We start from the raw sequence: 26531 nt of genomic DNA on the forward strand, positions 1-26531 counted from the left end.
CTTAAAAGGTGGTTTTAAAAAAATATACATTATTTTTACACATATATTTAGACGTTTTATAAAATTCCTTACAAATTAAGCATTATTAAGTTCGGTTAGAAGTGATACACATCTGTCCTTTAATATGTTTACTGCCTCTTTAAAAATGGCCTCGGGAGGAAGAGCACCAACGGATTCGATGGTAACTGAAATAAAAATATTGTTAAAAAAAAGCGTAAGTAATTAATTAAACAATATTATTTTGATAAGTCTTTCATCACTTATATTTTTTTAAACTATTACTCCAGTACAGGGTGTTTTAAATTTAAGGATCAGCACTCGGGATCTCAGAAACATTAAGAGATACAGGGTTGATTAAATTAGGTCAAAACTGCACAATTTGGTGGAAAAAAAATTAGTATTTTGACTTCTTTACAAAATGGCAGGGTTTGTCGAAACTTAGGAGTAGGAATAAACACTATTTTTTTAGTGGAACGTTTCGCCGGTTTAATTCCAGCTTCCTCAGGCACTGAAATAAAGATATAGATTTACATAAGAAAATAGGCAGAAGTCCCTTAAAATGGGCAAGAATTACAGCCTTTGTTCAAAGATAAATACAAAAAATAAAAATAATAATAAACAACATAGAGTTCATAAACAAAAAACAAAACAAACAAACTATTAGATAGTTCATTTCATTAATAAATGAGAAGATTTGAAAAAAAAATAGTTAAAAATAAACTAATTAATTAACCTAACAATCAGTGGTAATCCGAAAACGCGTAAAAAAAGACATATGAGATACATTACTGATTTTCTTACTTGAATAACATTTACTTCACACAAATAGACACTGATAAATGAATTACAATGATTTAACAAAACGCACTCTTGCTTGGTGTTAACCGCAAACTGTAAAAGAGAATACAATATCTACGCGATGGTCACAGTTATGCGGTAGTCAAAAAAACAAAGCAAAAATAAACAAATAAGGTAAAAAAAGCCACGGATTCCGTAGACCCATAAAGTAATTTATTTTTTCGTCACATTTAATTACTAGTTTTATTATTTAAGAGTTATAAATCAATTATGATTAAAAAGTAAGGCTTAGTTATTTAAATAAATTATATTCATTTAAAAGGTTGCTGTAGACTTAGGCCCAAGGTGTCTTTACATAAATAGATGTGAATCATTTTGCTAATATTTCTTTTAGAGTTAGCTTCCCGATCCAAAATACCCACATTATTAAATAAAAAATTATGTCCAGTGTCAAAGTGATGGCAAGCTAAGGCTGTTTTATTGCTTTTTGTTGCATGTTGAGTATGACAATCGTTGGTGTGTTGTTTAACCCTTAAACCTAAATACTGTCTAGTTTTGCCGACATATGATCTCCCGCAAGAACGTGAATAACACCATAGATAAAACCCGATTGCTTATTTAATGAAATCTAAGCCTAGTAAACAATGGGTAGGTGGATTTTACATTATAAAGGGCTACCATAGTTCCAGTATGCTTAAAACAGCTACTAATTTTATTCGATAAACCTTTAATAAAAGGGAACTTAAAATACACACTCAGGGGATACTCCCCTTATGAGTCTGTTCAGCATCACTCTTTGTAAAGTATTTTCCATGAAAGTTAGATATTCAAGTGTTCATAAAAGTGGTGGGATAATTGTTTTTTCTAAGTAGTAATTTAATCTTGTTAATATTTTCATCATAAAATAATTCATGACTTAAATTAAACGATCTATAGAGTAGTCCCGTCATAATTCCCACCTTATTACCGATGGAATGACTAGAGTAAAAATTTATAATTCTCCCACTACTAGTTGGTTTAACGTGCCATGCGTATTTCTAATCACCATAGTGTCGAGAAAAGGGATGGAGTCATTCTCCATTTCAAAAGTAAATTGTATTTTTTTATAATAGCTGTTAAAGTGGTACAGAATGTACTCATCCTCAGAAATTATAAGAAAAGTGTCGTCAGGTATTTTGTTGTGTAATTTTTCTAATATGCTTGTAACAAGATAATTCAACCAAATAACCAATAATTCATTAGAAGATTTGCTAGGGTGGGACTAGCTGGATTTTCCATGGCGCTACCATCTAATTGATTTTAAACGACATTATTATAACTGAAATACCTGGACTTAAAACAAAAATTAATGATTTCAATTAGTAAGGAACTACTATCTACAAGAGTATAAGATGAAATGTACCGCCATTGCTTATTTACTACATCTATAACTAGGGATTTTGAGATATTAGTAAACAACGATTTTACATCAAGAGACACTAAGACATGATCTTTCAGCACTTTTATATCTTTAAGCGACTCCACAAACTCATAGTGTTCCTAACAATGTTGAAAGCCGTTGTCATTTTCCCTGAACTCACTAATATAACCACGTTCCCTCAGAATTGTAAAGAAAGAATTCGCATTAGTCTTGTGGGTTTTATTCCTACTCCTTTCCGACGATCGGTGCCATTTTGCAACGAAGTTAATTTAAGGACACGAAACTTACAATATTATTTTAATTTCAAAAATTATCACTACTTCTAGAGATATGAGTTCTAGAGATGAATACGAAAATTGGCATTTTCGTTTTTCTCAAATGCCTTGCTAAATGTAAATGTTGTAAAAGCTCTGTGTAAACAGAATCAATCTCAATCCTCCTGGCTTTTAAAGATAGAAAAAATACAGGTATAAAAATGTTGCTCAATATGATTTTTTTTTTTACGAAATACACTGGCACAAATACAAACCCTATGGTACTCAAGTAGCACGAGTAGCACCAATACTACGAAGGTGTCTGTGGATATTTTTCTTAAAGTTCTGCAAGTTGAAATGTTCGGGAAGACGTGCTTTGGAAGTTGATGCCACAGACTTGCACTTCTCCATAAAAAGCAATCCCGATATGACAACCTTCTATCTAGCGGTCTGCACCGATTGCAGCTATGATTCGCATCTGCCTGCCAAGTAGATCTTGCCTGTATACCTCTAGGTGGAATAATATGGTAAAATAAAACAGAGTCAGGTCCGCCATCTTCCTTCTATGCGCCAAACTGCCAAGATTTTAGTGTTCTCTGGTCTCCTGTAAGTGATTACGAATACATATGGCTCCCTTCTAGATGGAATCAATCAGCTTTCATCTTCCGGTTATGTTCGGCTGCATATGTGAGAGCTATACCCAAGAGGTGGACGGATCTGAGCTTGTAAAGCCTTAAAAGCTGTTGCGGTGTATACAGCATTTGCGTTTTAAAGAGAGCCCTAAGTTTTTGAGAAGCTTTAGCTATTCTCGGTACATGATCATGACAAGATATATTGCTTCCAACCTCCACACCTAACGAGCGAACTGACGAAGACAGCGGCAAATAAGCTCGGACATATCAAGACTTAGGGCAGCAGCGGCAGCCTTCTTTGTAAATACAACAACCAAATAAGTCATAGCTGTGTTAAACTCAATCAGACTGCACTCACCCCAATCCAAAATGCTGTTTTCGGTCGGCATTAATAATTGTTATTTGGCACTGGGTATCGGCTGATATCTGGTTAGGCGACTAGAAGGAACACACCAATGCACTGCTATCAGCAAAGCCGTAAATTGGATTAGAAGTCTTGTCGAGAAAATCGTTGATATACAACAGGAAGAGGGGACTAGGTGCATCTCTAAGAGACCCCAGCGTCAATTTGAAACCTCTGCGAGGTGTGTCCATGAATGAGAACTTGGATGGATCAGTTCTCGAGGAAGCTTCCAAGCGAAGCAACGAGAATTGGTGGCGACCATAAGAATAAATTTTTTTTATAAAAGGTTTTCATTCCAGACTCTATTGAATGCCTTTAAAATAACGAGAGGTATTGCACGGGATTCACCATATTTCTTAATGACCTCAATACAAACATACGTGACATAGGCCAACAGATAGCGATTAGCGATTGCTTTTTCGAAAACTACTGATGTTGGAAGACTCCAGGTATTTCAAGATTCGCTGGTTGACAAGTTTCTCCGTTACCTTGGCGACTGCCGGGACTAAAGAAATCAAACGGTAATTGATGAGCACCGTCTTTTTCCTTTTTTCGATATCGGTTGAATCCGCGCATTTTTCCAGTCTCCAGGGAAGAGAAGAAAACAGTTTGCAAAACGGTGCAGCACACTTTTTTAATGGCTAATGACTAAATCGTAATAAATGAACTATTTGAAATTATACGCCATTGTAAAAGAAAGATCAATAAATTGACAGATAAGTTATCATAAGTACAGGGTGTCCCATTTTGGGTACTTTTGCGGGATATCTCTGTTATTTTTAGAGATAGAGAGTTGCGGTTTTCGCGACACTGTGCTACGTAAAACTAAAGATGCTGTTAATAAAATTTTCATAGCCCTTTTATTTTTTAAGATACACGGCATTTTTGAAATTTTTGCATTTTGGGACCCCCCTCGTATCTCCGTTATTTTTAAAGTTTACCCTAAACTTATGTTTTTTTAAACGGAACACCCTATATATTTATAGTTCATAAAATTAGCCTTTTTTTACCTTTTCAAAAATATATAACAGAATGGACTTATTTTCAAAAATACGCAAATAACTAACAATTTTCTAAATTAAATGCATAATTTAATAGCAGGCTATGAAAAACAATAATAGTAAAATAAAAAGTTACGAATTAATAACGACGAATTGCATCATTCTTATTTTTTTTGTAATAAAAGAACAATAAACACTATAAGAAAACAACCATATAACAATACAAGAGATGTTCAAAATGACCACCATCCTCTCTGATACAAAATTGGCACATCTTTCTAACCCTTTGAATAGCATTCAAAATAACAATTTTTCTCCTTCTCAGATTTTAAAATGAATTGCTTCTTGAAGTTCTATTAGATTATTGCATTGTCTTTTATACACTTGATCTTGTATAAAAAAAATCCTCCGATAAAAAAAATCTAAAATCGAGAGATCGGGGGACCGTGGAGGCCATCTAAAAGGTCCGTTGGTACCTATCCACCTTTGAGCAAAGTTATTTTCAAGAAATGCCCTTACTAGCCCAAAGTTATGACATGGGGCATCATCTTATTATAGATAGACAGTGTTATATTGCGCTAGAGGGATAATTTGCACAAGTTCTGGAATAACTTCCTCAAGTATGTCTAGGTACCATCTAATTGTGCGTCAGTTTTTGGCACTCCAATTTCTTTTTCGATTTTTCTGGTGTTGCTTCTATATAACCTAAAACATATATTTCTTTATCTTCCCTATTTTCTTTATTGTATGCTTTAGGATGCTACTAAACAAAAGATCTGTTCTCAAGTAAATTGTCCTTTAAACGAGCAAATATACCAAAAAACGGTTGCCTTTTCTCTGGATATCTAACAAGCATAAAATTATAAGATTAGAAATTGGTAGGTAGTCATATAACGGCTTCTAACTTACCTATGGAAATATAGTTCCGAAGCTTCTTCAGCATTTTTATTGCTTTGTATAAAACATACAAGCATATCATAATTTTCAAATGCTGGCATCTTTTTGGCCAAATTTACAAATAACGAAAATAAATGGATTTTGGAGCATAAACTCAATCAAAAACAGAGAAATGTCAATCAAAACCCGAAGATAGTTGACATTTATTTATTTATTTGTCATTTTTTTTCTTGTTATAAATAGCCATGGCCTCCCATTAAATTATGAATTTGATCATTTAAATTTAGAAAATTGTCATTTATTTGCGTATTTTTGAAAATAAGTCCATAAAGTTATACATTTTTGAAAAGGTAAAAAAAAGGCCAATATTATGAACTATAAATATACAGGGTGTTCCGTGTAAAAAAAACATAAGTTTGGGTTATAACTCAAAAACTATTAATCAAAAAAATATATAAATCTACACCCCTGGATACTACCGAAAAAAATGTATAAGAATGAGTTTTTACTTTTACAAAAACTTTAAAGATAACGGAGATTCGATGGAAGTCCCAAAATGCAAAAATTTCAAATGCCCTGTATCTTAAAAACTAAAAGGGCTATGAAAATTTTGTTAACACCATCTGTAGTTTTACAAAAAAGTAGCGCAGTGTCGCGAAAACCGCAACTCTCTATCTCTAAAAATAACGGAGATATCTCGCAAAAGTACCCAAAGTGGGACACCCTATACGTAATCACGCACTACTGTAATAACTTGTGATACAATAAAATAATAAGTCTGCAAGATAAATAGTAAAAGAATAATAATTAAATAATACATTACAAAAAAAATTATATAAAAGTTTAGGCTAAAAGGTGACATCAATAAAACATTCAGAAGTTGTACAAGTAACTGTTGTGTTGTTATCATTTTTAATTTTCTCAGAGTACTGTTCGATGATTATCTCTGAAGTAGAAAGTTTAGTCTTTAGGTTCTCAATGGATACTTGACTTTCATTGAAATTTTTATTATATTTACTTTCATTTTCAGTTTGACTTTTATGATATACGTTATTTGGTTTTTTAAGAGTTTTTATTGCATTCTGTTGCTCCGGAATTTTCTTGTTTAAATTCCGTTATTAAAACGTCTGATGACCCAAAAGTTAGCTTAAAAATTCTGCCTTTTTTTTCTTAAGTTGAGCATTTTCCGCGATAAGTTGAGCCTTATCCTTTATTAGCATATTAAGAGTCTGCTTCAGGTCTTCTATTCCTTTTTCTGAATTATTTTCTGTTATAAAAACGTCGTTTTGAAAATCTAATGTTTGCCTTCTTAATCTCTTCATTGTTCGTCTTTTTCAATCATCTCGCTGAGTCAATCTATCTTTACTTGCCATTTAGAATTTGACATACCAAACTTTTCTTTCAATTTCAAAATTTTTTACTTAATTTTCTATTTTTATAATGAATTTTTTTTTCTATTTAAAGTTCATCACTGTTTTTCATACATATACGTTAATTGCAAAAATAGTTTATTTTTCTGGATTGTAATGCCATAAACGAAACTAAGTTAGTGGACAAACTAAGGCCGAAATACAAGTCTACTAATGAGAAAACTGAATGTGGAGGTCACCTATTTGTTCATTTCACATACATAGATGTCCATAACAAGAACAACTCTCACAACATGTCACTCAAAGAAATTCAAGCTATTCAAGTTTTAATCGAAAATACTTATATCGAGAATACCATGAGTAAAATATTATTCAGGGCGCTTTACTGCATATTTTCAGGTACTTTTTAGTCAGATTTGTATACAATTACTTTAAAAATTTACTAACATAGAAAGATAGTAGATAACACAGAAATCCGATGTTTTGTTTACTTTTTTCGCGTTTTTTTTTTGATAATGGCTAATGAATTTGATTAATAATACTATTGGCATTTCATCAGGGCCGGTGACCCGGTTAGTGTAAAAGCCTTTGAGAACTTTTTCTGGGACAAAAGACTATCTCTGGACTATCTCTGTTTGCCTTGTGGATCTACAGTAGAGTTTGATCCACCAAGTCTGCCATTTCCATTGGGGTCATTGCAATAGAACCATCTTTTCTAGTCAATGGTGGAAGTTTTGACCTACAGAAACTTTGACCAACTGCTTTTTCTATAGACCAGAAAATCTTCCATGGATCCATTTGGGCAATTTAGAAGTTTATTGTTTCATTTTGCAGTTATTAATTTGTGGTCTGATGTTCTTAGTGATCCATGTACGGTAATATTGTACGAATCAGAATCCGTCGCGAGAAACAGATGCAGGAGGGTATAAGTCTCGCTATATAGCAGGGATTCTGCTTAGTTATGTATAACCTGCATTAGACCGTGACTAATCGCAAAGTCCTCTGATTAGCGCCCTTCATCATCAGTTCTGTTAGAATACGTCAACCAGTTGACATTGTGGACGTTAAAGTCTGCGGCAATAACAATTTCTGAACTTGGATTCAAGCGTGCAAGCTCGGTGCAAGCAAACCCTTCGATTTTATCAGCAAGGTCGGTGAAAAACCTTCTGTAGTATGTATCGCTGGGTGGTCAGTAGAGGAAGCAGAAGTATTTTGAGGATCTTTCGGTTGTTATTTTGAACCCTGGGGGCTCCAGAGCTTCTTCACGCTAGCAAGATATGTCGGAGGCCAAATTGCACCTAAATCGGGTGTAAATATCGTATTCAAGATACAACATATAAACTTTGATTGCTTTCGAGTTTACTTTCGGCTCTGCTAGAGCTAAAATAATTATGAGATCTGTTTGTTTGCAGATATTGATGCACGGCGTTTCAGACCTCTTATATTACATAGATCCACTCTGAAATTTTGAACGCCGGATGTTACCCTTCTCCAGATCAGCCTCCTCACCCGGAAATCGGAACGGAAGGATAATTTAGAGTTTCTAGTTCGTCTCAGTTCTCCACTGTGGTAATCGGACATATCGGCATGGCGACGAAAATCGACACGTTGAAATTTGTTATTATATGCAGTGAATATCACGGCTGGTAATATACTAGACGTTTACGGACATCGGATTTTTTTTTGAAAATTTGGTAAAACACATTTTCAAAATATATAATTGCTTGTGATCTAACAATCTAAAATATTTTTAGCGATATACCGTTATCGACGCGATTTTTTGGTATAAGAAAAAATCGCAGTAGTCTTTGATATTTCAAATGGAACACCCGTTTATTTTAGTAATTTTGAATGCATAGTTACTTTCTGAATCTTTTTTCCTAGTATTTCCCTATACCTCCTCTACCTGGTTAAAGAAGGTATAGGTGTACGGCATGTGGAGTGGGGTACGCCGAAAATTCTGCAGCGTATTGACGAGAGAGTAGGGCAATCGCAAAGTATGTTCTCCATTGTCTTCTCTTCACGGTTGTATGCTCTACGTAATGGACTCCTGCTTATTTAGAACATTGAAAGGCTAAAATTATAATTGAGTTCAACATGTGTACAGGGGCAAGGAGGGTGTTTTGTTTGCAAACATATTCACTGATTCTTTGTTGTGAAGTTTACACGCATTTTCAAAAGAGGAAATTTTCAGCTACATCACATAATTATGTTAATTTAATTTATCGATGTTAGATTTTGGATTAAAATTAAAAGTAGAAATAGATATATATTATTCTAAGCGCAAAAATAACATCTTCAAAAAAAATATTATTAACATATCCCAAACCAGTTTCGAAAAAAATTTAAAATGTCATCTTGACAAACAGTTTTGTATTTACATTCGGCACTTGAATTTCTGTGTTTTTTCTTTAGTTTTTGGTTGAAAAAGAAAAAAGGTCATTCCAGTGTTTTTATGAACTGTTACGATAATAAAAACTTATGCCGTTTGTACCGCACCATGGAAAAAAGGCGATTTAAGCCGATCTTTTCACAAGTCAAAACTAATATTGTCATAACATCATATCAAGAGACAACCGTCGTCCTAAATGTAGAATAATAAAAGCTTATTAAGAAATCTAAAATAATTATAAAAGATTAAATTTCCATAAAATGCTTTTTATGAGATAAGTAGTACTCTCACTCTAAAAGTACTTATCTCATAAAACCTTACGCTAAAAAAAGTAGAGAAATCATAAACGGAAATATTGTTTATAATTTAAAGCATAACCTATTAATAATAAATATTTAAATGTTTTTTGACGACGTCACTTGTAAAGATTACTTGTGTCGGAATGAACAATGCGATCGAGCGTCGTTGCGATGTTATTGACTTTTTCTCTAATATACGTTATCTACATTCATTTAACTTTAAATGTTGACTTCTTTATATAGTATCTTATCATATTTCATGAAAAAAGTTTTTTTCATATTTTCTTAAAGAGGAATAGTATTGTTTTGCGTCTGTCAAAATAAATGACAAATGTTCATGACATTTTAAAGTGTGTTTTTTTTTGCCATTTCTACATAAGCATTTGACATCATTGCACCAGAGATGTTGCAAGCAAACAAACTGCTTATACTTCCACGGTAATGCTAATTCTAGCCTTTCAATGTTCTAAGCCTCCTTAGTTTCATTTTCAAAAAGTGGCCATTTGGTTCACAGTATAGTAAGTAAAGATGTCTGGTATAAGTCGTAGTTTCCCTTTAGCCAGAGACAATTTGCTGATTCCATGCAGTTTCTTCAGGTAGCTGAGAAGCTCCTTAGATAATTTGCAGATTTGAATATCATCCCACCGCTTTTTGAAAATCGTTTGAGAGTAAAATCATACTCTCAAATGATGACTGCTTTGGTCATCATGGTCAGACCCACGATTAAGCCAGCGTATTCACGGAATATTAATGTTGAAAATTAAATGTACGTATTGTTCTAGGATTTTCTACTTCCATCTATACCGATTTCCTAGATCTATAATACCGCATCTTATAAATTAAAAATTTAACTAAGACTGCCTCAAGCTCCAAGTTCAATTATGGTTTTTTTAAAGTTCACCAAACTGTTATTTGTGGTACTCGGCATCTAGGAGCACCCTGTACAGAATTTTCTATCTGATATACCAGCTATCCTAAAGCGAGATAACGCTATTTGAAAACTGTCTGTAATATAAACATAGAGTTAAGCCGTAGGTTTAAAGTTTGAGACAGATTTGTTAATTGAGTGTAGAATATATCAATTTTTATGTATCGACTGTTTTAATTTACACCTTAACGAAGGATAAAAACGCTACATTGGTGTCAGGTGTAAGTTGGGCGTCAGTTAACATTGGTGACAAATAAATAATAGTGATTTGAAATAAATCGGACTGTTAGTGTTTGAAAGTGGCAAAACTGGTGACCTTAAAAGCTACTGAACTTTAAAGGGAGCTGGAGCAAAGGGACTGAGATACGACGAGAAAAAAAGTGGACAGTTTCAAGAGACTTATTATTTAAGGAAGGCGATGACCCGAACAACTTCGTTTTTGCTGGTGCAAGTTGCTGGAAAACTCTGCAAAGGCAGAAAAAAATTCCGCCAGCCTGTAAGGGAAATAAATTCCAAAGCCTGTAAGCGAAAGTGAACTTAGGGAAAAGCGAAAAGAGAATTCTGCTAGGTTGGAAGAAAAAGATTTTGAAAAACAATGATAAAGGAATAAAAAAAAAATATGGAGAAAACTGTCTTCACTGTAAAAGCCGATTCTTTCATTAATGAAGGATAGGACTCAGAAAGTTGAAAACAGAATCGCAATATTGGATGTCAACACTTTTGATGAACTGCCCTCTAGACCTTCAGCAGTGAACAACAAGAACGAAGTTTGTGTAAATACGGAATCTGTTGGGCTGATGCCCCTCAAACCACCCCAATTCGATGGTCAGTTTCAACTCTTGAGACTGAGACTTTTTCATTTATTTTATTTAGACCTTCTTTAAGAAAATAGGTTTTAAATTTTTGGGTGGCAGTATCGCCCCTGAGGCCTCATTTTAAACACTCTATTATTTAAATAGTAACTTCCTTGTTCCTCTGTAGATTTTAAATAATTTCTTCAACGATTTTAATTTTTTTTTCAAGAATATTTTCCAATGAACTAAAGTATGAAGTAATCCGTTTTTTAACTTACATATAAAATGATCTCGAACTTTAGACATAACCACACAATCTTTTAAATCGTCATATCGAAAGACATTTCTGCTGCTAGTGTCATATCTAGCATGATTATCGTTTACCACGGCATATCTTCTATCTCCATCTTTTTTTATGCTAATGACTCCTTGAGAAAAACATTTTTGTAACCTCAAAGCTGCTTCACCTTCCACTGGCTTAACTATCCTTATGTCGGGAAGAAGACGGTAAAATGCGGTTGCTAAAAGTGAGAAAAGTAAAGAATAAAGTTAATAGAACTATGATATGAAAAATTAATAAATTAAGTAAATATGAAAGAACATGGTTTTTTTAATTAATGGAAATGGACAAAATTTCTTGTCTATAAATATATTCAGAAAGTTGGGTTCATATTTATATATTAACAAAATTTAATTTAAACAAATAAAGAAAACAAACTTACCAACAGGTGAAAATTTGGCATGGTCTTTACCATTACTTTTCACCGCGAATAATTTGATATCGAGCTCGTGACCTGGCCTCATTTTTGCTATCAAAATATCGGGATGAATAGGTCCAATATCGCTTTCTTTAAATTTATTTTTTTGATTTCCTAATGGGACCCACTTTATTTGTTTGGAATAGACTGAAAAATAATGCAAGGTTTTCAGACATTACTGAATACAAAAAATTTTATTTGCTTTTGTCTTTAAGTTGCAGGAAAATTTTTAAAATTTTCAATTTTCCATGTCTTATGTATTTTAATGCCTTCTCAAAGGATCCCGCACACTTAAGCGTTAAAAGCTCTTTGTCAAACTTGCCCAAACTTTCACAAAAAATAGTTTATATGATTCTGAACAAAAGTTTATATGGGCACGAGCCCCGTTTTCGTTAAACCGTTAAACTCGTTATTTGAGGGTAAAGCAATCTAACTTTATGAATAAATAAAATACTGCTATTAATGCAGTAGACGCAAATCCTGTAGGCAAAATAATCCTTTGGCATACTTCGACCTACACAAAATCATTACCAACACTCACATAGATAAACACCACAATTAGATCCAATATAAAACGTGTCAATACATATACACACACACACACGCCCTACACACATCAAATAAACCTTATGAGTTATCTAAAATTTCGATATTCGTTTCGGGAAAATGAGCACATATTATAGGGACATTTTTATCGATGGTACCTTAGAACGAAAGGCTAGAATTAATAAACAGCATCTTTGTTTGAGTTCAACATGTGCACAGGGGCAAGGGAGTTTTTTATTTACAAACATATTCATGGATTCTCTGTTGTCAAGTTTACACGCATTTTCAAAAGAGGAAATTTTCAGCTATATATCAACATATTATATAATAATGTTAATTTAACTTATTGATGTTAGATTTTGGATTTTAAAAAAAAGTACAAATAGATATATGTTATTCTAAGCGCAAAAACAACATCTTTAAAGCAAAAAAAAATATTAACATTCTTATTCTTAAAACCGCGTCTAAAAAACTTGAAATGGAAATACCGCAAGCAAAAGCTGATGTCAATTTGCGAAATATCATCTTGACAAACGGCTTTGTGTTTACTTTCGGCATTTGTGAAGTTCTGTGTTTTTTCTTTAGTTTTTGATTGAAAAAGGAAAAACGTTGAGTCATTTCAATGTTTTTGTGAACTGTTAGGATAGTAAAAACTTGTGCTGTTTGTGCCGCACCATGGGAAAAAGGCTATTCAAACCGATCTTTTTACAAGTAAATATCGATATTATCATAACATCATATCCAAGGATAACCGTCATAAACGTAGAATAATGAAACCTTATTAAGAAATCTATAATAATTATAAAATATTTAATTTCCATAAAAATGAATTTTATTGGATAAGTACATTTACTCTCGTAAAGTAACATTCAACGTTAAAAAACCGCATAAAGAGTTCTAAAAGGGAATATTGTTTATAAATTAAAGCATAATCTAATAATAATAAATATTTATCATGTAAATATTTTTTGACGACGTCACTGGTAAAGATTACTTGTGTCGGTGGAATTAATAATGCGATCGAGCGGCGTTGCGATGTTGCTGCCTTTTTTTTCTAATTTACGTTATCTACATTCATTTAACTTTGAATGTTGACTTCTTTATAGAGTATCTTATCATATTTTATGAAAAAGAGCATCATATTTTATTAAAGAGGAAAAGTATTGTTTTGCGCCTCTCAAAATAAGTGACAAATTTGTATGATATTATAAAGCATGTTTTTTTTTCTACATAAGTATTTGGCATAATTGTATCAGAGATGTTGCAAACAAACTGCCTTTTCTAAACGCCCAAAAATACATTGAGTTGCTGTAAGCTCTTCCTGCCATTCAAATCCTCCCTGATTTAGACTTGGGATCATCTATTTTTCAACAAGACTGTTGTTCTTATCATAATGCCCTTAAGGTAAAACAATTTTTAACAAATACTTTTCCTAACTGTCTCATTAGTGGGACTGGTGATCAAATGGCTTCCTAGATGTGATTGACATATTTTGGATTGGAGTTTTGATCAGTGCAGTCCTCTGATGCCCAAGACCAGTACCAAGACTTGTATGCGAACAGTAGAAATCAATTCAAGATGTATAAAGTTATTAAGTCAGTTTCAGGCCTTATAAAATTATTTTCTTCTCTACCTTCAATTTTAACCGTTTAACTTTTAAAACATATTTAGTAATATCACTTTTGCTATTATTTTATTCCATTTTACTTTATTCCTATTATTTTACTGATGAACGTTTTAAACGGCTTGTAGACGTCTCTTTTACTATATTTATATTTGATGATTCAAGAACTAGACATATATCTTTTATATCCTAAATGTTTTTACATTATTAAGGCATTTATTTTTAAATTTAGTAACTTACGTGATTATTTAAAGCAAATCAAAGGTAGACTTATGCTAATGGACAGTGGATTTTCTTCTATTTCTGTCTTGCAAACCAACCAAAATTGCACGCAGGCAGTTTACAAAAAAAAGTCATTTATTGATTTATAATTTAAATATAGTTATTGATTGATAGTTATGATTCGTAAATTAAAATGCTACAAAATAGATATAGACCAATTTCTGTTGTATCATGTGCCACAGCTGCTTGGAACGTTCTCCAGCGATAAAAATAGGAGGAAATAAAATTTAATATTCTAGTGAAGGCCAAGAAAAGGCGATTGTGGAAGAAGTTCAAAAAGAGATTTCAAATAAAATAATCAATTTGACAAAAGATCTGAAAAAGAAGAAAAAATATATTAGTAAATTATTATAAGCTTGAGACTAAAAACTTTGAAGACATTAAATCATAAATTCTTAGAGCTAAAGATACTAAATAAAAGTATGATATTCTCAATACATACCACGGAACAAGAACCTAAACACATTTTAAATATGACGGAACTAAATCAAAAACTCGCCAAACTTGAAGCCACAGATATCAATATTAATTTATATAAAATTTTATAATATAATTGTTTTACAAATTATTTAAAAAATCCACAACAATTTTAGAGTTCTTCCTATATTCAAAATAAAGGAAGAGACTCTGCAAACCAAACACATAAATTCTTTGGGACCAGCTTGGAACATCACTGTATAGTGCGAGTCAAAGTAATACATGGCTCAAAAATTACAAAATCGAACGCATAAATAAACCCTGTAGCAACATACACAAATATTGTGAAATCTATTAGGTTAAGGATTTTGGTTTGTATAAGTTTGCATTATTAAGGCAGCTGCAAATGATTTACAAAATGAAGCACTTCCTAAAACTTGGTACCTCTAGAAAGAGTTTAAGACATCTAGTCATATTTTTTATTTCTGTCACCAGTAATTAATTAAGGTTTATAAAAACCAATAGTAATTGAAATATGAATTTTGACCTGACTGGGAATAACACTCATGAAGAGTGTAATTCAATTGCAGAACAGACAACAGTATAAATCCTTAACTCGAAAAGCCCGGATCTGTCCTGTGTTAATGAAAGGTTTGATTTTGATGGCCACCTAGTTTTTAATAACCTCAAGTAGTTCTAGACTCTTAAATGATGGTTAGATTTCTAAAATGTATAAAGGATTTGATTGTTTAGTTGAGTTCTTTGTACATAGATAGTGCCACTTTATTGTAATCTTTGTTTACTTAAATATTAGGTGTTTTGTGTATGTTATGGTAAGTTTTTGTTGAATTCTCCTTTTTTCGGGTTACATAATTTTAATTATTGTTTAGGTCTGATGATGCTCTAGTCGAGCGAAAGATGTAACCTTCGTTATTTTATTAAATGTATTTGTGATGCTGTAGATTTCGTGTTTTTTACCTTTAATAAAAGAGTATAAATCCTTGTTGCTCAAATATGGAGCCTGACAATAGTTGTTGACATTAGTGAAAATGTTTTTAAATATTTTTTTCAGTAAATATTTGTAGCATAAGAGATACAATGACAGAATTTTCAGTATTTCTTAGTGACTGTGTAGAAGATTTGTTTAACTGAATAATATCTTACTCCTGAAGAAAATATTGTTTTGGAAGGATATAAAGTTATTTTCTAATTCCATAGAACTAATTATTGATGTGGTGGTTCTGCCTTCTTGGGTAAGCACAGCATAATGTGTTTTTATTGAAAAGCTTCAACATCAATTATTGAAAAGTTTGAAAGTTGAAGCCAAGAAAAAGACTTGTTAGCATATGCTTTCTTAAACCCTGGTATTGTATATCTCTTCAATATCTATAGAGATTTGAACAGTTTTTCGGAAACTAACTTACTACCCAGAATTGTATAGACTTAATATAGACAGCAGTCACGGGTTCACGGGTCGTAGTCGTAATTCAATAATTAAAAATATGTATTTTTGACATGTAACATTCACTTACATGTTAGAGTACACGTTATATTCACTTACACATATAGTACAAGCATGATTGACTATTGTGCTCAACTTGTAACAAAAGTGACATAAAATTAAATGTGTTGTAGTCTGGTCTCAGTGATCATGATAATCTATTGGGCGTTACAGTTTCCAAAGAAACACAAGCTTTAAAACAAAAAAAAATTTAAACAAAAACATGAAAAAATTTGTGGATAGGCTACGAAACTTAATCTTATGGCTTGATATATTTTCTCTGGCAAGTTTAGCTTTTTTATGAAAAAAATTAAATACATTTCTCTACAAGAGAGTTAAACTCAAAAGAATGGAGTTTATCATCCGGCAATCAGAGTATAAAGTCATCTTCAGGTCTTGATCAGGTTACTGCACAAATTATTGAAAAGCTGTTCCTTAATGTTGTTGAACTCTTTTTTGAAAAATTGTTCATTCTCTGAGGATGTTTTCCCAGATGAGTTAAAAATGTTAAGATTCATTCCAATCCACAAAGGTGGAAATAATGAATTCCACCTGAATGAAAAATGATAAATGGATGGAAATAAAAGTCTTTGGCAGCCTTTGATCAATTTCCCTATTGCCCACTTTTTCAAAGGCATGGACCAAATTTTTAAACAAAAACAATATAATCACTCCTCCAAATTGATCCAATTTTGAAAGTCACCCCAATTAGACTTTCAAAACGAAATGAGCACACAAGATAGCTAAATATAGGCTACTAGAACATGTATGTGAAAAGTTAATGGATGTGGTTGTATATTGCGATCTAGCAAAAACATTTGATTGTTTCAAATTAAAAAAGTAGCTTTATTGCCCTAAACAGAGTTATTGGCAAAGCCTTATTAATTCTAGGTCAGTAAAACTTAGAACTAGTAGCAATCAATCATCATTTTCCTCTCTATATACTATCTACATACAATATATCTTTATACTATACCAGGTGACAGAGAAAAAGGGAACACTAAATAACTTTGTTACTTTTCAAGATAAACAAATGAAATTTGGTATATCGATAGAATAGTTATTAGAGCATCTTTTGACATATATTATTGTTTTCCATCACTTCCGTTTTAACAGGAAATGACACTAACTTTCTTATTTTAAATGAGACACGTGGTATATTATTATGTATTTCGTTAGAAAATAATGTTCTGGAAACAATGATACTAAAATAATAAAAAAATTAAATTTTAAAATAGGGTGCCATGAATGCGTTGAAAGTTGTAATTTTTAATCAAGTAGTCACGGAAAAATAGTTTTCATTATTGCATTTTATGACTTAAATCTTTTACACGCCTATTTAAACTGTCCAAACCATTAATTTTGGCATTTACTTTATTTTTTTAAATAGCACATTATTGGGAACAATCACTTTTGAAATGCGGTTTCTTTTTCCCAATAATTTGATATGATTATCTTTTAAATCGGTTGATAAATAAATTTCAACTTACCACGTACCAAATTTCATTTGTTTATCTTGAAAAGTAAAAAAGTTCTTAAGTGTTCCCTCTTTTCTGTGTCACCCGGTATATCAATGATAGAGTTGCCGTAAATCTTATTTGTAAATTGATAGGTGCAGCTGATGCAAAAGCCAGATATTTTGTAGGATACTAAAATAAAGACCTACTAAAATAAACTGCTGGTTTGACAATTGACATTTTCCATTAAGTACAAACAAAACAAAATACATGTTTTGTCAAACATTCCTATCTTCAGAATACTGGCACAATAATTCAGACAGTGGATGAATCTAAATTCCTGGGAATTACAATTGACCAAAATTTAAACTAGGACATTCATATAGATAAATTGACAAAATGTATGGCATCAGCCATTTTTGCAATTAAAATAGTAGCACTTGAAATGAATAATCCTGTAATTTATTCTTCATTACCATGCTTTGTTTGAGTCACATCTCTATATTATTTTTTGAATGCAGTGCTATTACTAAACTGAGACCCTATGAAAGAGAGCAGTAATGATTAAATCTCGAGCAAACTACAGATATCACTGTAAGCCATTATTCTAACATTTTTTCTATCCGAGGGGTGTGTCACCTCTGGAATGACATGTGCATATGTCTAATTCAACTGCGGAAGTCGCGGGAATTAACCCACTAGTCAGTCGAAATCTGGTAGTCAATGACGCATTTACCCGCAGTTTATAGAAGTCGTGCGGCATTCTGTGGCAGTCGCTGAAAGTCTGGCGACATTCAAGGCAGTTTTAAGGAAATTGGTCGCATCTCGCAGTGACTGTCTCCTTCAGTTGCATTTGTTTTAATTTGCCTAATGGTTTATTTTGTGAGGCGTGAACTTATTTCTTGCTTACTGTTAATTATTATAGAAACTTTTGTAGTTGTTGTTTGTTTTGTTGCTTTAAGTTAGTTAGTTGTTGACATACAAAGTTCAAAAGATAAGTGATTTTTTGAGGCAGACTAAAATGTATAAAACGTATATTGAGTGTGTGGTGCTTTATTAGAATATAGAAACCAATAATTTAGACCACGCAGTTGTAGCAGTGATTTTTTTTTACTTTTAGTTATGGCCAAGCAGTTCAAAAACTAGCTAGGGTTCTCTGAGATTTGCAGTTAGATTTTATTGCAGAAGATTTAGACCTGCCTGTGAATCTCCAGTACTGCTAGTATATTCTGATTACGCTAGCCATTACTTTTTGGCCATTAAATTTTTTAATTACAATGATATGGCAAATATGGAAAAATTTGCACAAAATAAATTACCATCTCTCTTAGAGGAGGATGAAAAACTTGACTTATGACATATTTTATAAAAATCCCAAATTATTTAAAATAGCTGACGGTCATAAAAAATTAGTAGAAATAATTTCTTTTTCATGCCAAAAACAGTTAAAAAAAAGAAAAATCAAACGGACGAACCGGAAAAAAATGAAAACTTGAGGAGAATGAAAATCAAAGTCAGAAAAAAATAAGCACAATGAAAAACCGAGTGAAAAACTTGGTCAAAGCCAACATGATTTGTCTAATAAAAGCAAAGAAAATGAAAACGAGTTCTGCATATTAAAAATGCAGTTCATAAATTTGCAAAATCTCTCTGAAGACTTAGAAATTAAAAGAAAAAATTGTCTAGCTAATATAGCCAAATTGGAGTAGTACTCAAACAATAAAGTCCTTGGATACATTGTCTGGAGTGTAATTTTGAGTCCTGACCTTACTGCCAAATTAATCAAAACTAATAAAAAAGTGAATAAATTAAATTGCATTTAATTAATACCATATACATATAGGTAAAAAATTTATAAACATTTAGGTAAAAAAATCATTTTTCCTCGAGAGTAAGGATACTAGATTTGGAGTCAACTTAGTTGGAAGATTAATGTCATACCTTCTTGATTGAGGATTCTTGAATTGAGGATTAGGAAATCAGGACCATTTTAGAAATAGCAAAAGGTGAAATAGATTAAGGTAAAAATATGTAGAGTGATATTAATCTTGACATGATGATTAACGGAGTTCAACTCTTTTGGTTCAAACAACTAATGAATTTACAGTACTCTTAAATAATGGGATGAAAACTGCTGATAACTGCTGATAAGTACAGCAGAAAATGCCAACATAAAATATATAGAAGAAGATGCAGGATTTATGAATGGCATGAGCAGACTTAATATTAAAAACTTTAGTAGTAGAATTAAAGGTGATTGTGATGCAACTGATAAATCTTTTTTACGAATACAGATTGACAACACGGAAAAAATTAGTTTGGAAAAGCACATTGTGTTGGTAATTGGCCTAAAAGCAGAGTCCCAGATTCTCATCTGACAGATTGGTTTGACACAAAGGTTTAAGTAGCAGCCAAAAACAAGGCACACTAAGTCAAGAAAGTAACAGTAGCAATGGATCAAGTAATTTTGACTCAGATTTTGATGTGATATACAAAATGAGAGTTTCTCAGACCTTGAGCGGAACAATCCAACAAAAAGCCAAATTATTCACAAGGCCTCAGACACAGTAAATAACTTATAGTAACTAAAACTTAAATACTGTCAATAGAACCAGAGCAATATTATTGTATCTACTACGATATAGCTTGGTATATAGGCAGAACATTAAAAACAGGTGATACTAATAACAAAATTAAATTCTTAAAGCAGGAACTTGATGAATATGTTTGGCCGGCGATTACTGATATTCAAAATGTTGAAAATAAATATAGTTTTTAGGGACTATGAAATTACTAGGAAATTACCCTTTTAAACTTAAAAGACAGGAGAAATTAAGCACACATTTAGTATATAAGAAGTTTTAAAATTTTTAAATTGGTTTGGTGAAAATTATTTGTGAGGTAAGTTATGCTATACAGGGTGTATCAAGGTTGATAGTGGGCTTGGCTTATCTAAAAGACAAGAGGTAGGATTTTCTTAAAATATTGTCACATTTCAATAGGTCTTGTTCTATCACCCTAAAATTAACAACATTGCAATATTGCCACTTTTAGTGAAAACTGGCAACACATTTAACTTTTTTAATAAAACACCCCACATACTATTTTCTATCATTGAAGGAATGAAAAGTCATAATTTTTGTAGCATTTAGCAATGTTTTTTCTAAGCCTATAGGATCAGTTTTATAGGGTGTAGAAATAATAAAATCACAAAAAATAATATATCACATTTCTATCATTGCTTTCTATTGTTTTGGAGGTATTTGCAGTCATTGATATTCATTGGTATTCATGGATAGTCATTGGGATTTATTGGTATTCTTTGGAAGTCATTGAGATCTAATGAATAAATAGGTATCTCAAACTTGGTCAATATGTTTCATTTATGCAATGCCAATGCTTTTTATCAGAGGCGAAACATTCATTCATGTCACATTCTAGAGACAGATTCTGGAAATACCACAAAGAGCGTCTCAAAGAGCTTCCATAAGAAATACAGTGTTTCACTATGGGAAATAATACACTTAATAAACAAATAAAATCTTACCATTGGGATTTTTATACATGTCTTCAGCTCTTGATGATTCCTTTTTAATTGAATCTTTATTATTAGAGCATTTCACTTTCAATTCAAACTCCAAAGTGTCTTTTTCATCGGATGGTGCATTAGCTAAAAAAAAGTTTGTTATTTGGTAAAAAATTCAAAAAGTAGCTTTGTTGTTTCAAACGGAGTTATGGATAAAGCCTTACAATAACAAAATTTCATCCTTACTTTCTAGAGTAATCAGACATTCATAAGTTGAATTTAAGAGGCTAATTATGTCACCATCTTTACAAGACAATTTTTTCCAGCAATCTTTTCCTTATAACTTCTATTGGCTCTATAATAACATATTAGTTACATAGAACTGTTAAAAAGGATATACATTCCAAGATACTCATGTGGCTTATTTAAATTGAGTATCTACATACAGGGTGGCCATTTGAAAACGAAACAGAGCCTATTTTGGGTCCCTCAGAACATTTGCGAAAAAATCCTCGGACCCGTCAATTTTTGATTCAAGGGGCAAAGCCCTAGCGGGGGTGCCAAGAGCCCCCAAAATTTTAAATGGAACGGGAGGTACCTTATTTTGAAGGTATTTTTATGTGGATTATAACCCTAAAGTTTTAAATCATTACTATTTGCCTAGTCGATACAGGGGCTAATAAAAGTTATAAAAACATGTCAACATTTTTTATGAAAAAAAATGCTTGTAAATTTAGCAGTTAAATAAATACCAAAAATTTTGTTCTCCTACATTGTGAACCGTACTTTCTGTTGTTTTTTTTTTAATACCCGTAGGTATCTATGCCAATTCTGCAAGGGAACTCTTGGTTATTGTTAAGACTGTTATTATAGCAACATTTTGAAGTTTAATAGTGGTTGTCAATTACTGCTGTCAGATCATAGTATGTCAAACAAATAGCTCTTTAAAATTAGTTAGTTACAACATTGAGTGTGATAATGGTTTATTCACTTGCTGAAAGAGTTGAAATAATTTCTCTCTTCTTTGCAAACAATGAAAATGCTAATAGAACTGCCCAGCTCTTTAATACACTACAACACCCTAATTGACAGGTCCATCGCAAGTACAATTTGGAATTGGTTCAAAAATTTAGGGAAACTGGGTCTGTGGCTAATAAAAAGCGCAAAATGGATAATCCAGTGGTGAATGAAGCTTCAGAAGTAGCTATTTTAGGCCATATTGTGCAAGATCAAAGAGGCTGATTCAAATCCCAGAATATTTCATGAGGTGCATACACAACATCCTGAAAAATTAAATGTTTGGGCTGGCATTTTTGGTAAACATATCGTAGGCCCCTTTTTTTTACCTGGAAATTTAACAGGAGAGATGTACCTGGAGTTATTAGAAAATACAATTCATCCAGCATTAGTGGAGATACTAGTAAATAACAATGAGTACTTGGAAAATTGTCTAGTATTTTAGCAAGATGGGGGGCCACCCCACTATGCTGCAAGGGTTCATCAATATTTGGACCAAACATTTCCAGGACAATGGATTGGAAGAAGAGGAGCTATTGAATGGCCTCCTCGTTCCCCGGACTTAAGCCCGTTAGATTTTTTTTTATGCGGCCATTTAAAAACTAAAATTTATGCTAGTCAGCCAACATCGCTAGACCATTTGTGACAAAGAATAATTGATGAATGTTGTCAAATGACCCGAGAAATTTTGCAAAACGTACGGGAAAGGTTTGAACAAAACCTGTATTATTGTATGGAAGTCGAAGGCCAACATTTTGAACACTTACTTGATTAAATTTATATTTAAGCTCTTTATTTAAAATTATACTTTTTAACATTTTTTTGTAACTTTTATTAGCCCCTGTATTGACTAGGCAAATATTAACAATTTAAAACATTAGGGTTATAACCCACATAAAAATACCTTCAAAATAAGGTATCACTTGACCCCCGTTCCATTTAAAATTTTGGGGGCCCTTGTCATCCCCACTATCAGGGGAGCAAAACTAGCAAAAAAATTTTTCCACCTTGAATCAAAAATTGATGGGTCTGAGGATTTTTTCGCAAATGTTCTGAAGGACCCAAAATAGGCTCTGTTTTGTTTTCAAATGGCCACCCTGTATGAGATTTTTTATCTACCATTCTAAAGCAAATAACATTTATTTAACTAACGTCTAACTAAATAATGTCTTTTTGGAAAAACATAACTTGTTAAAAATCAATTTGGATTCCAAAATTGTTAAAACACCAGTTATGCTGTCTAACTTGATTGAAAAGCTTTATTTGGGACTTATGCAGTGAGCTTTCAATTTTGAGGATTGCAGAATAAAGTGCCATGATAATGTTCCATCTGTAGGACCACTGAGATTCCCCAAAATTTGCAGTGCATATGCAATGTAAAAACCACCTTTTCCTCTTTTAAAGACTAGGGACAAAAAAATGACTGAAGGTAATATTTTAAAAAAGTGAATTAATCCCTTTAGTTGTTAAAAAGGATTGTGGATACATCATGACAGATAAAAAAAATTGTCTGAAGGACAATTTCATTTTGAGCTGAAGATCTGAGAAAGTGTTAATGACTAAAAAATCACTGTCTAAGTTGTATAAAAACCTCAAGAAAAGTCTTTTAAAAATAATGGAAATTGGTGCTATACTATTAACATATTAGGAGAAAAATAAACTAAAAGTAGTGTGGTCGTTAAGCCATTAAAAAATCAAATTTAACATAAACCAAGCCATTAAAAAATCAAATTTAACATAAACCAAGGAAATCCATAGCATACCTTACATTAGATTTTTTCTTCAGCTGTGTAAATGGGTTATAAAGGGTTAATCACATTTTTTTTTAAATAAAATAAGGTATTTATGAATTCTATTACCATCACTTTTATGTTCAAATAGCCTTGGGTCAGCTTTTAGAGGAACAAGCCCCAGCCTATGTGCCAAAACTTCATCCTGAATAATGGATGTGTTATTCAGAATGTGCACCTTGTCAATTGCCATAGTTGGTACATCACTCAGCATTAACCTTCGGAAAGTGTTAGCTATAAAAGGATGGATTCCAATAAGGTCAAACTCCATCTCCAAATGGTCGTGCCGCACCATGACGATTTGGAATTTCTTTTTAAACGATTTAATATCGAATTGTTCATCGAATACGGTAGGACCTTGAGGAATATTCTAAAATATAAATACTCCAGAATATTGAATTTAATACACCATTATAATATATTTACTCACATCTACTATTTTGTGTTCAGTTAAAATAACGCGGGGTTTTTCATCATTTAGCGTTTCCATTTTTCCTTCTAAACTAAATAATCAAACAATTCATAGCGTGTTTTCTTGTTTGTGTGCTATTTGTTTTCTTTTTGAGAGATCATTGGATTGAGGTTATAACTGCCACTAAGCTACGTGAAACCACAGAATACAAATATAGAGAACTGCGTGTTGCCTAATGAACAGACAGAAATTCTGTTGACAGCTTTATTGACGGTGTTGACAAAGACGGGGGCAACCATCTTGGGTGGCGTGTGGCGGGAAATTTAAGCCTGATATTTAGATTTGAAGTAATTTGCAGAATTACAAAAGTTGATGCGTTAACTGACGAGTGATGAGATATATTTAAATAGAATTTTATTTTATTTTAAAAAAACAATATGCTTATCAGTTTAGAAATGCCCACATTTAATTAAAATCGTTAATTTTAAATGTTGAAAAAAAATTAAAATATTGCATCTCAGACATCCCTCATCACTTCAATCAAGACTTAACACATCAACTAAAATATTATTTAATTTAAATTTGGTTCTCAAGACAAATTTTAAATAAAAAAACCCAAAACTAAATTGTTTTTTTAAATGTTTTATTTTAAGATGAATTAAAATAAATTTAACAAAGGGTTTTAAAATGCATAAAAAAAGTAACAATATAAATTAAATACTCCAAACTGTAAGTATGGTATTAATAAGACTTTTCATGTAAAAAATAGAGTTTTTACAGGTATAAAGCATATTTTAACTGAAAATCCTAATTTCTGGAGTTTCAGAAAAAATTACGGCGTAAAACTGACAGTTCTGCAAATAAGCCCGTTCCATGTTTTTCGATTTTCGTTGGTTGTTTGCATACAAAATGTAACCATGGGATTATTCGAATTTTATGGCGTTTTCGACTGGCTGCACTAAGCCGCACTCAATGCGAACTCGCACAGAATTACAATTTCGACTGGTAGATTTCGACTATATTTGTGTTCTGTGAGTGCGTGTTCGACTCGCTTTGCACTGACCCGGTGCGGATTGCTTTTTGGTTGGCTGCATCAGAGCAATTTCGTAAACTAGCACTCAGTGCCAATTTAAATTATTTTGGAACTGTTTCATAGGGTCGGTTATGTGTAACCTAACCTCAGATCCACTCAGCTGAACAAATCTCAGAGTGGGCACTTGATTCGAGCGAATTGAACGAGCTTTGGTTCTAGTTTCAAAGTTTAGTATTGACACATAAAATCGTTACTTAAGCCATATTTTAGCGAGTAATCGCCTACTCGGTTGCTTTACGATGTCTTACTGAAGCGTCACTTCGTAATATTTGTTGCATCCATGAAATCCGACAACACTTTCAGGTATAACGGGTGATAGGTTATAAGACAGGTATTATATACTTTTAGATTAGATTAACAAAGAACATGTTTTTGTAATGTTAAAACAGAAATTAAAATACAGTTTTTGTTTACAACAGTTGCATTAACTTAAACAATGAATAAATACGAACAACAATAATAACCAACATAAATAACCACAAAAAAAGGACATTTTGGCGACGAGAAACGAAACTATTGCGAGTAAATTCAGAGAAACTTTAGCGAACTTTAAACATGGAAAATCAACTTAGTGCCATTGAAAGTTTTAATGTACACACAGGAAATGTTATTTTAAAATGGCAGAAATGGATCAGAAAATTCGACAATTTCTTAGTGGCTTCTGGTATAACCAACGACAACAGGAAAGAGATATGCTATTACAACTGTGTTGAAGAGGAAGTTTTCGACAATTTTAGCTCTCTACCTGAACCTCAAACTTTTCTACAGTCTCAGTTGACCCTACATCAAAGTACGAGAAAGGCAAGGTCAAATTAAACAATTATTTTTTACCAAAAGTAAACATTGAGTTCGAAATTTATAATTTTTGCCAAGCCAAACAATTGTATAGTGAATCTATAGACAAGTACTCTGCTAGCCTG

The 26531-nt window shown here is 32.2% G+C and overlaps 1 protein-coding gene across 1 annotated transcript; it reads right to left on the reverse strand.

Moving 5' to 3' along the window:
* Window positions 1-29: 29 nt before the first annotated feature.
* LOC126734524 (DNA-directed RNA polymerases I and III subunit RPAC1) lies at window positions 30-24720 on the reverse strand. The gene is made up of 6 exons (XM_050438197.1): window positions 24537-24720; window positions 24176-24476; window positions 21321-21443; window positions 11911-12093; window positions 11467-11709; window positions 30-185 (listed from the first exon to the last, which is right to left on the reverse strand). Exons 1-6 carry the CDS (start codon window positions 24594-24596, stop codon window positions 76-78), a joined length of 1020 nt encoding a protein of 339 aa, XP_050294154.1. The 5' UTR covers window positions 24597-24720; the 3' UTR covers window positions 30-75.
* Between the last annotated feature and the right edge of the window lie 1811 nt (window positions 24721-26531).

This window comes from Anthonomus grandis, chromosome 3, assembly GCF_022605725.1.
Source record: "Anthonomus grandis grandis chromosome 3, icAntGran1.3, whole genome shotgun sequence".
Classification (NCBI taxonomy): domain Eukaryota; kingdom Metazoa; phylum Arthropoda; class Insecta; order Coleoptera; family Curculionidae; genus Anthonomus; species Anthonomus grandis.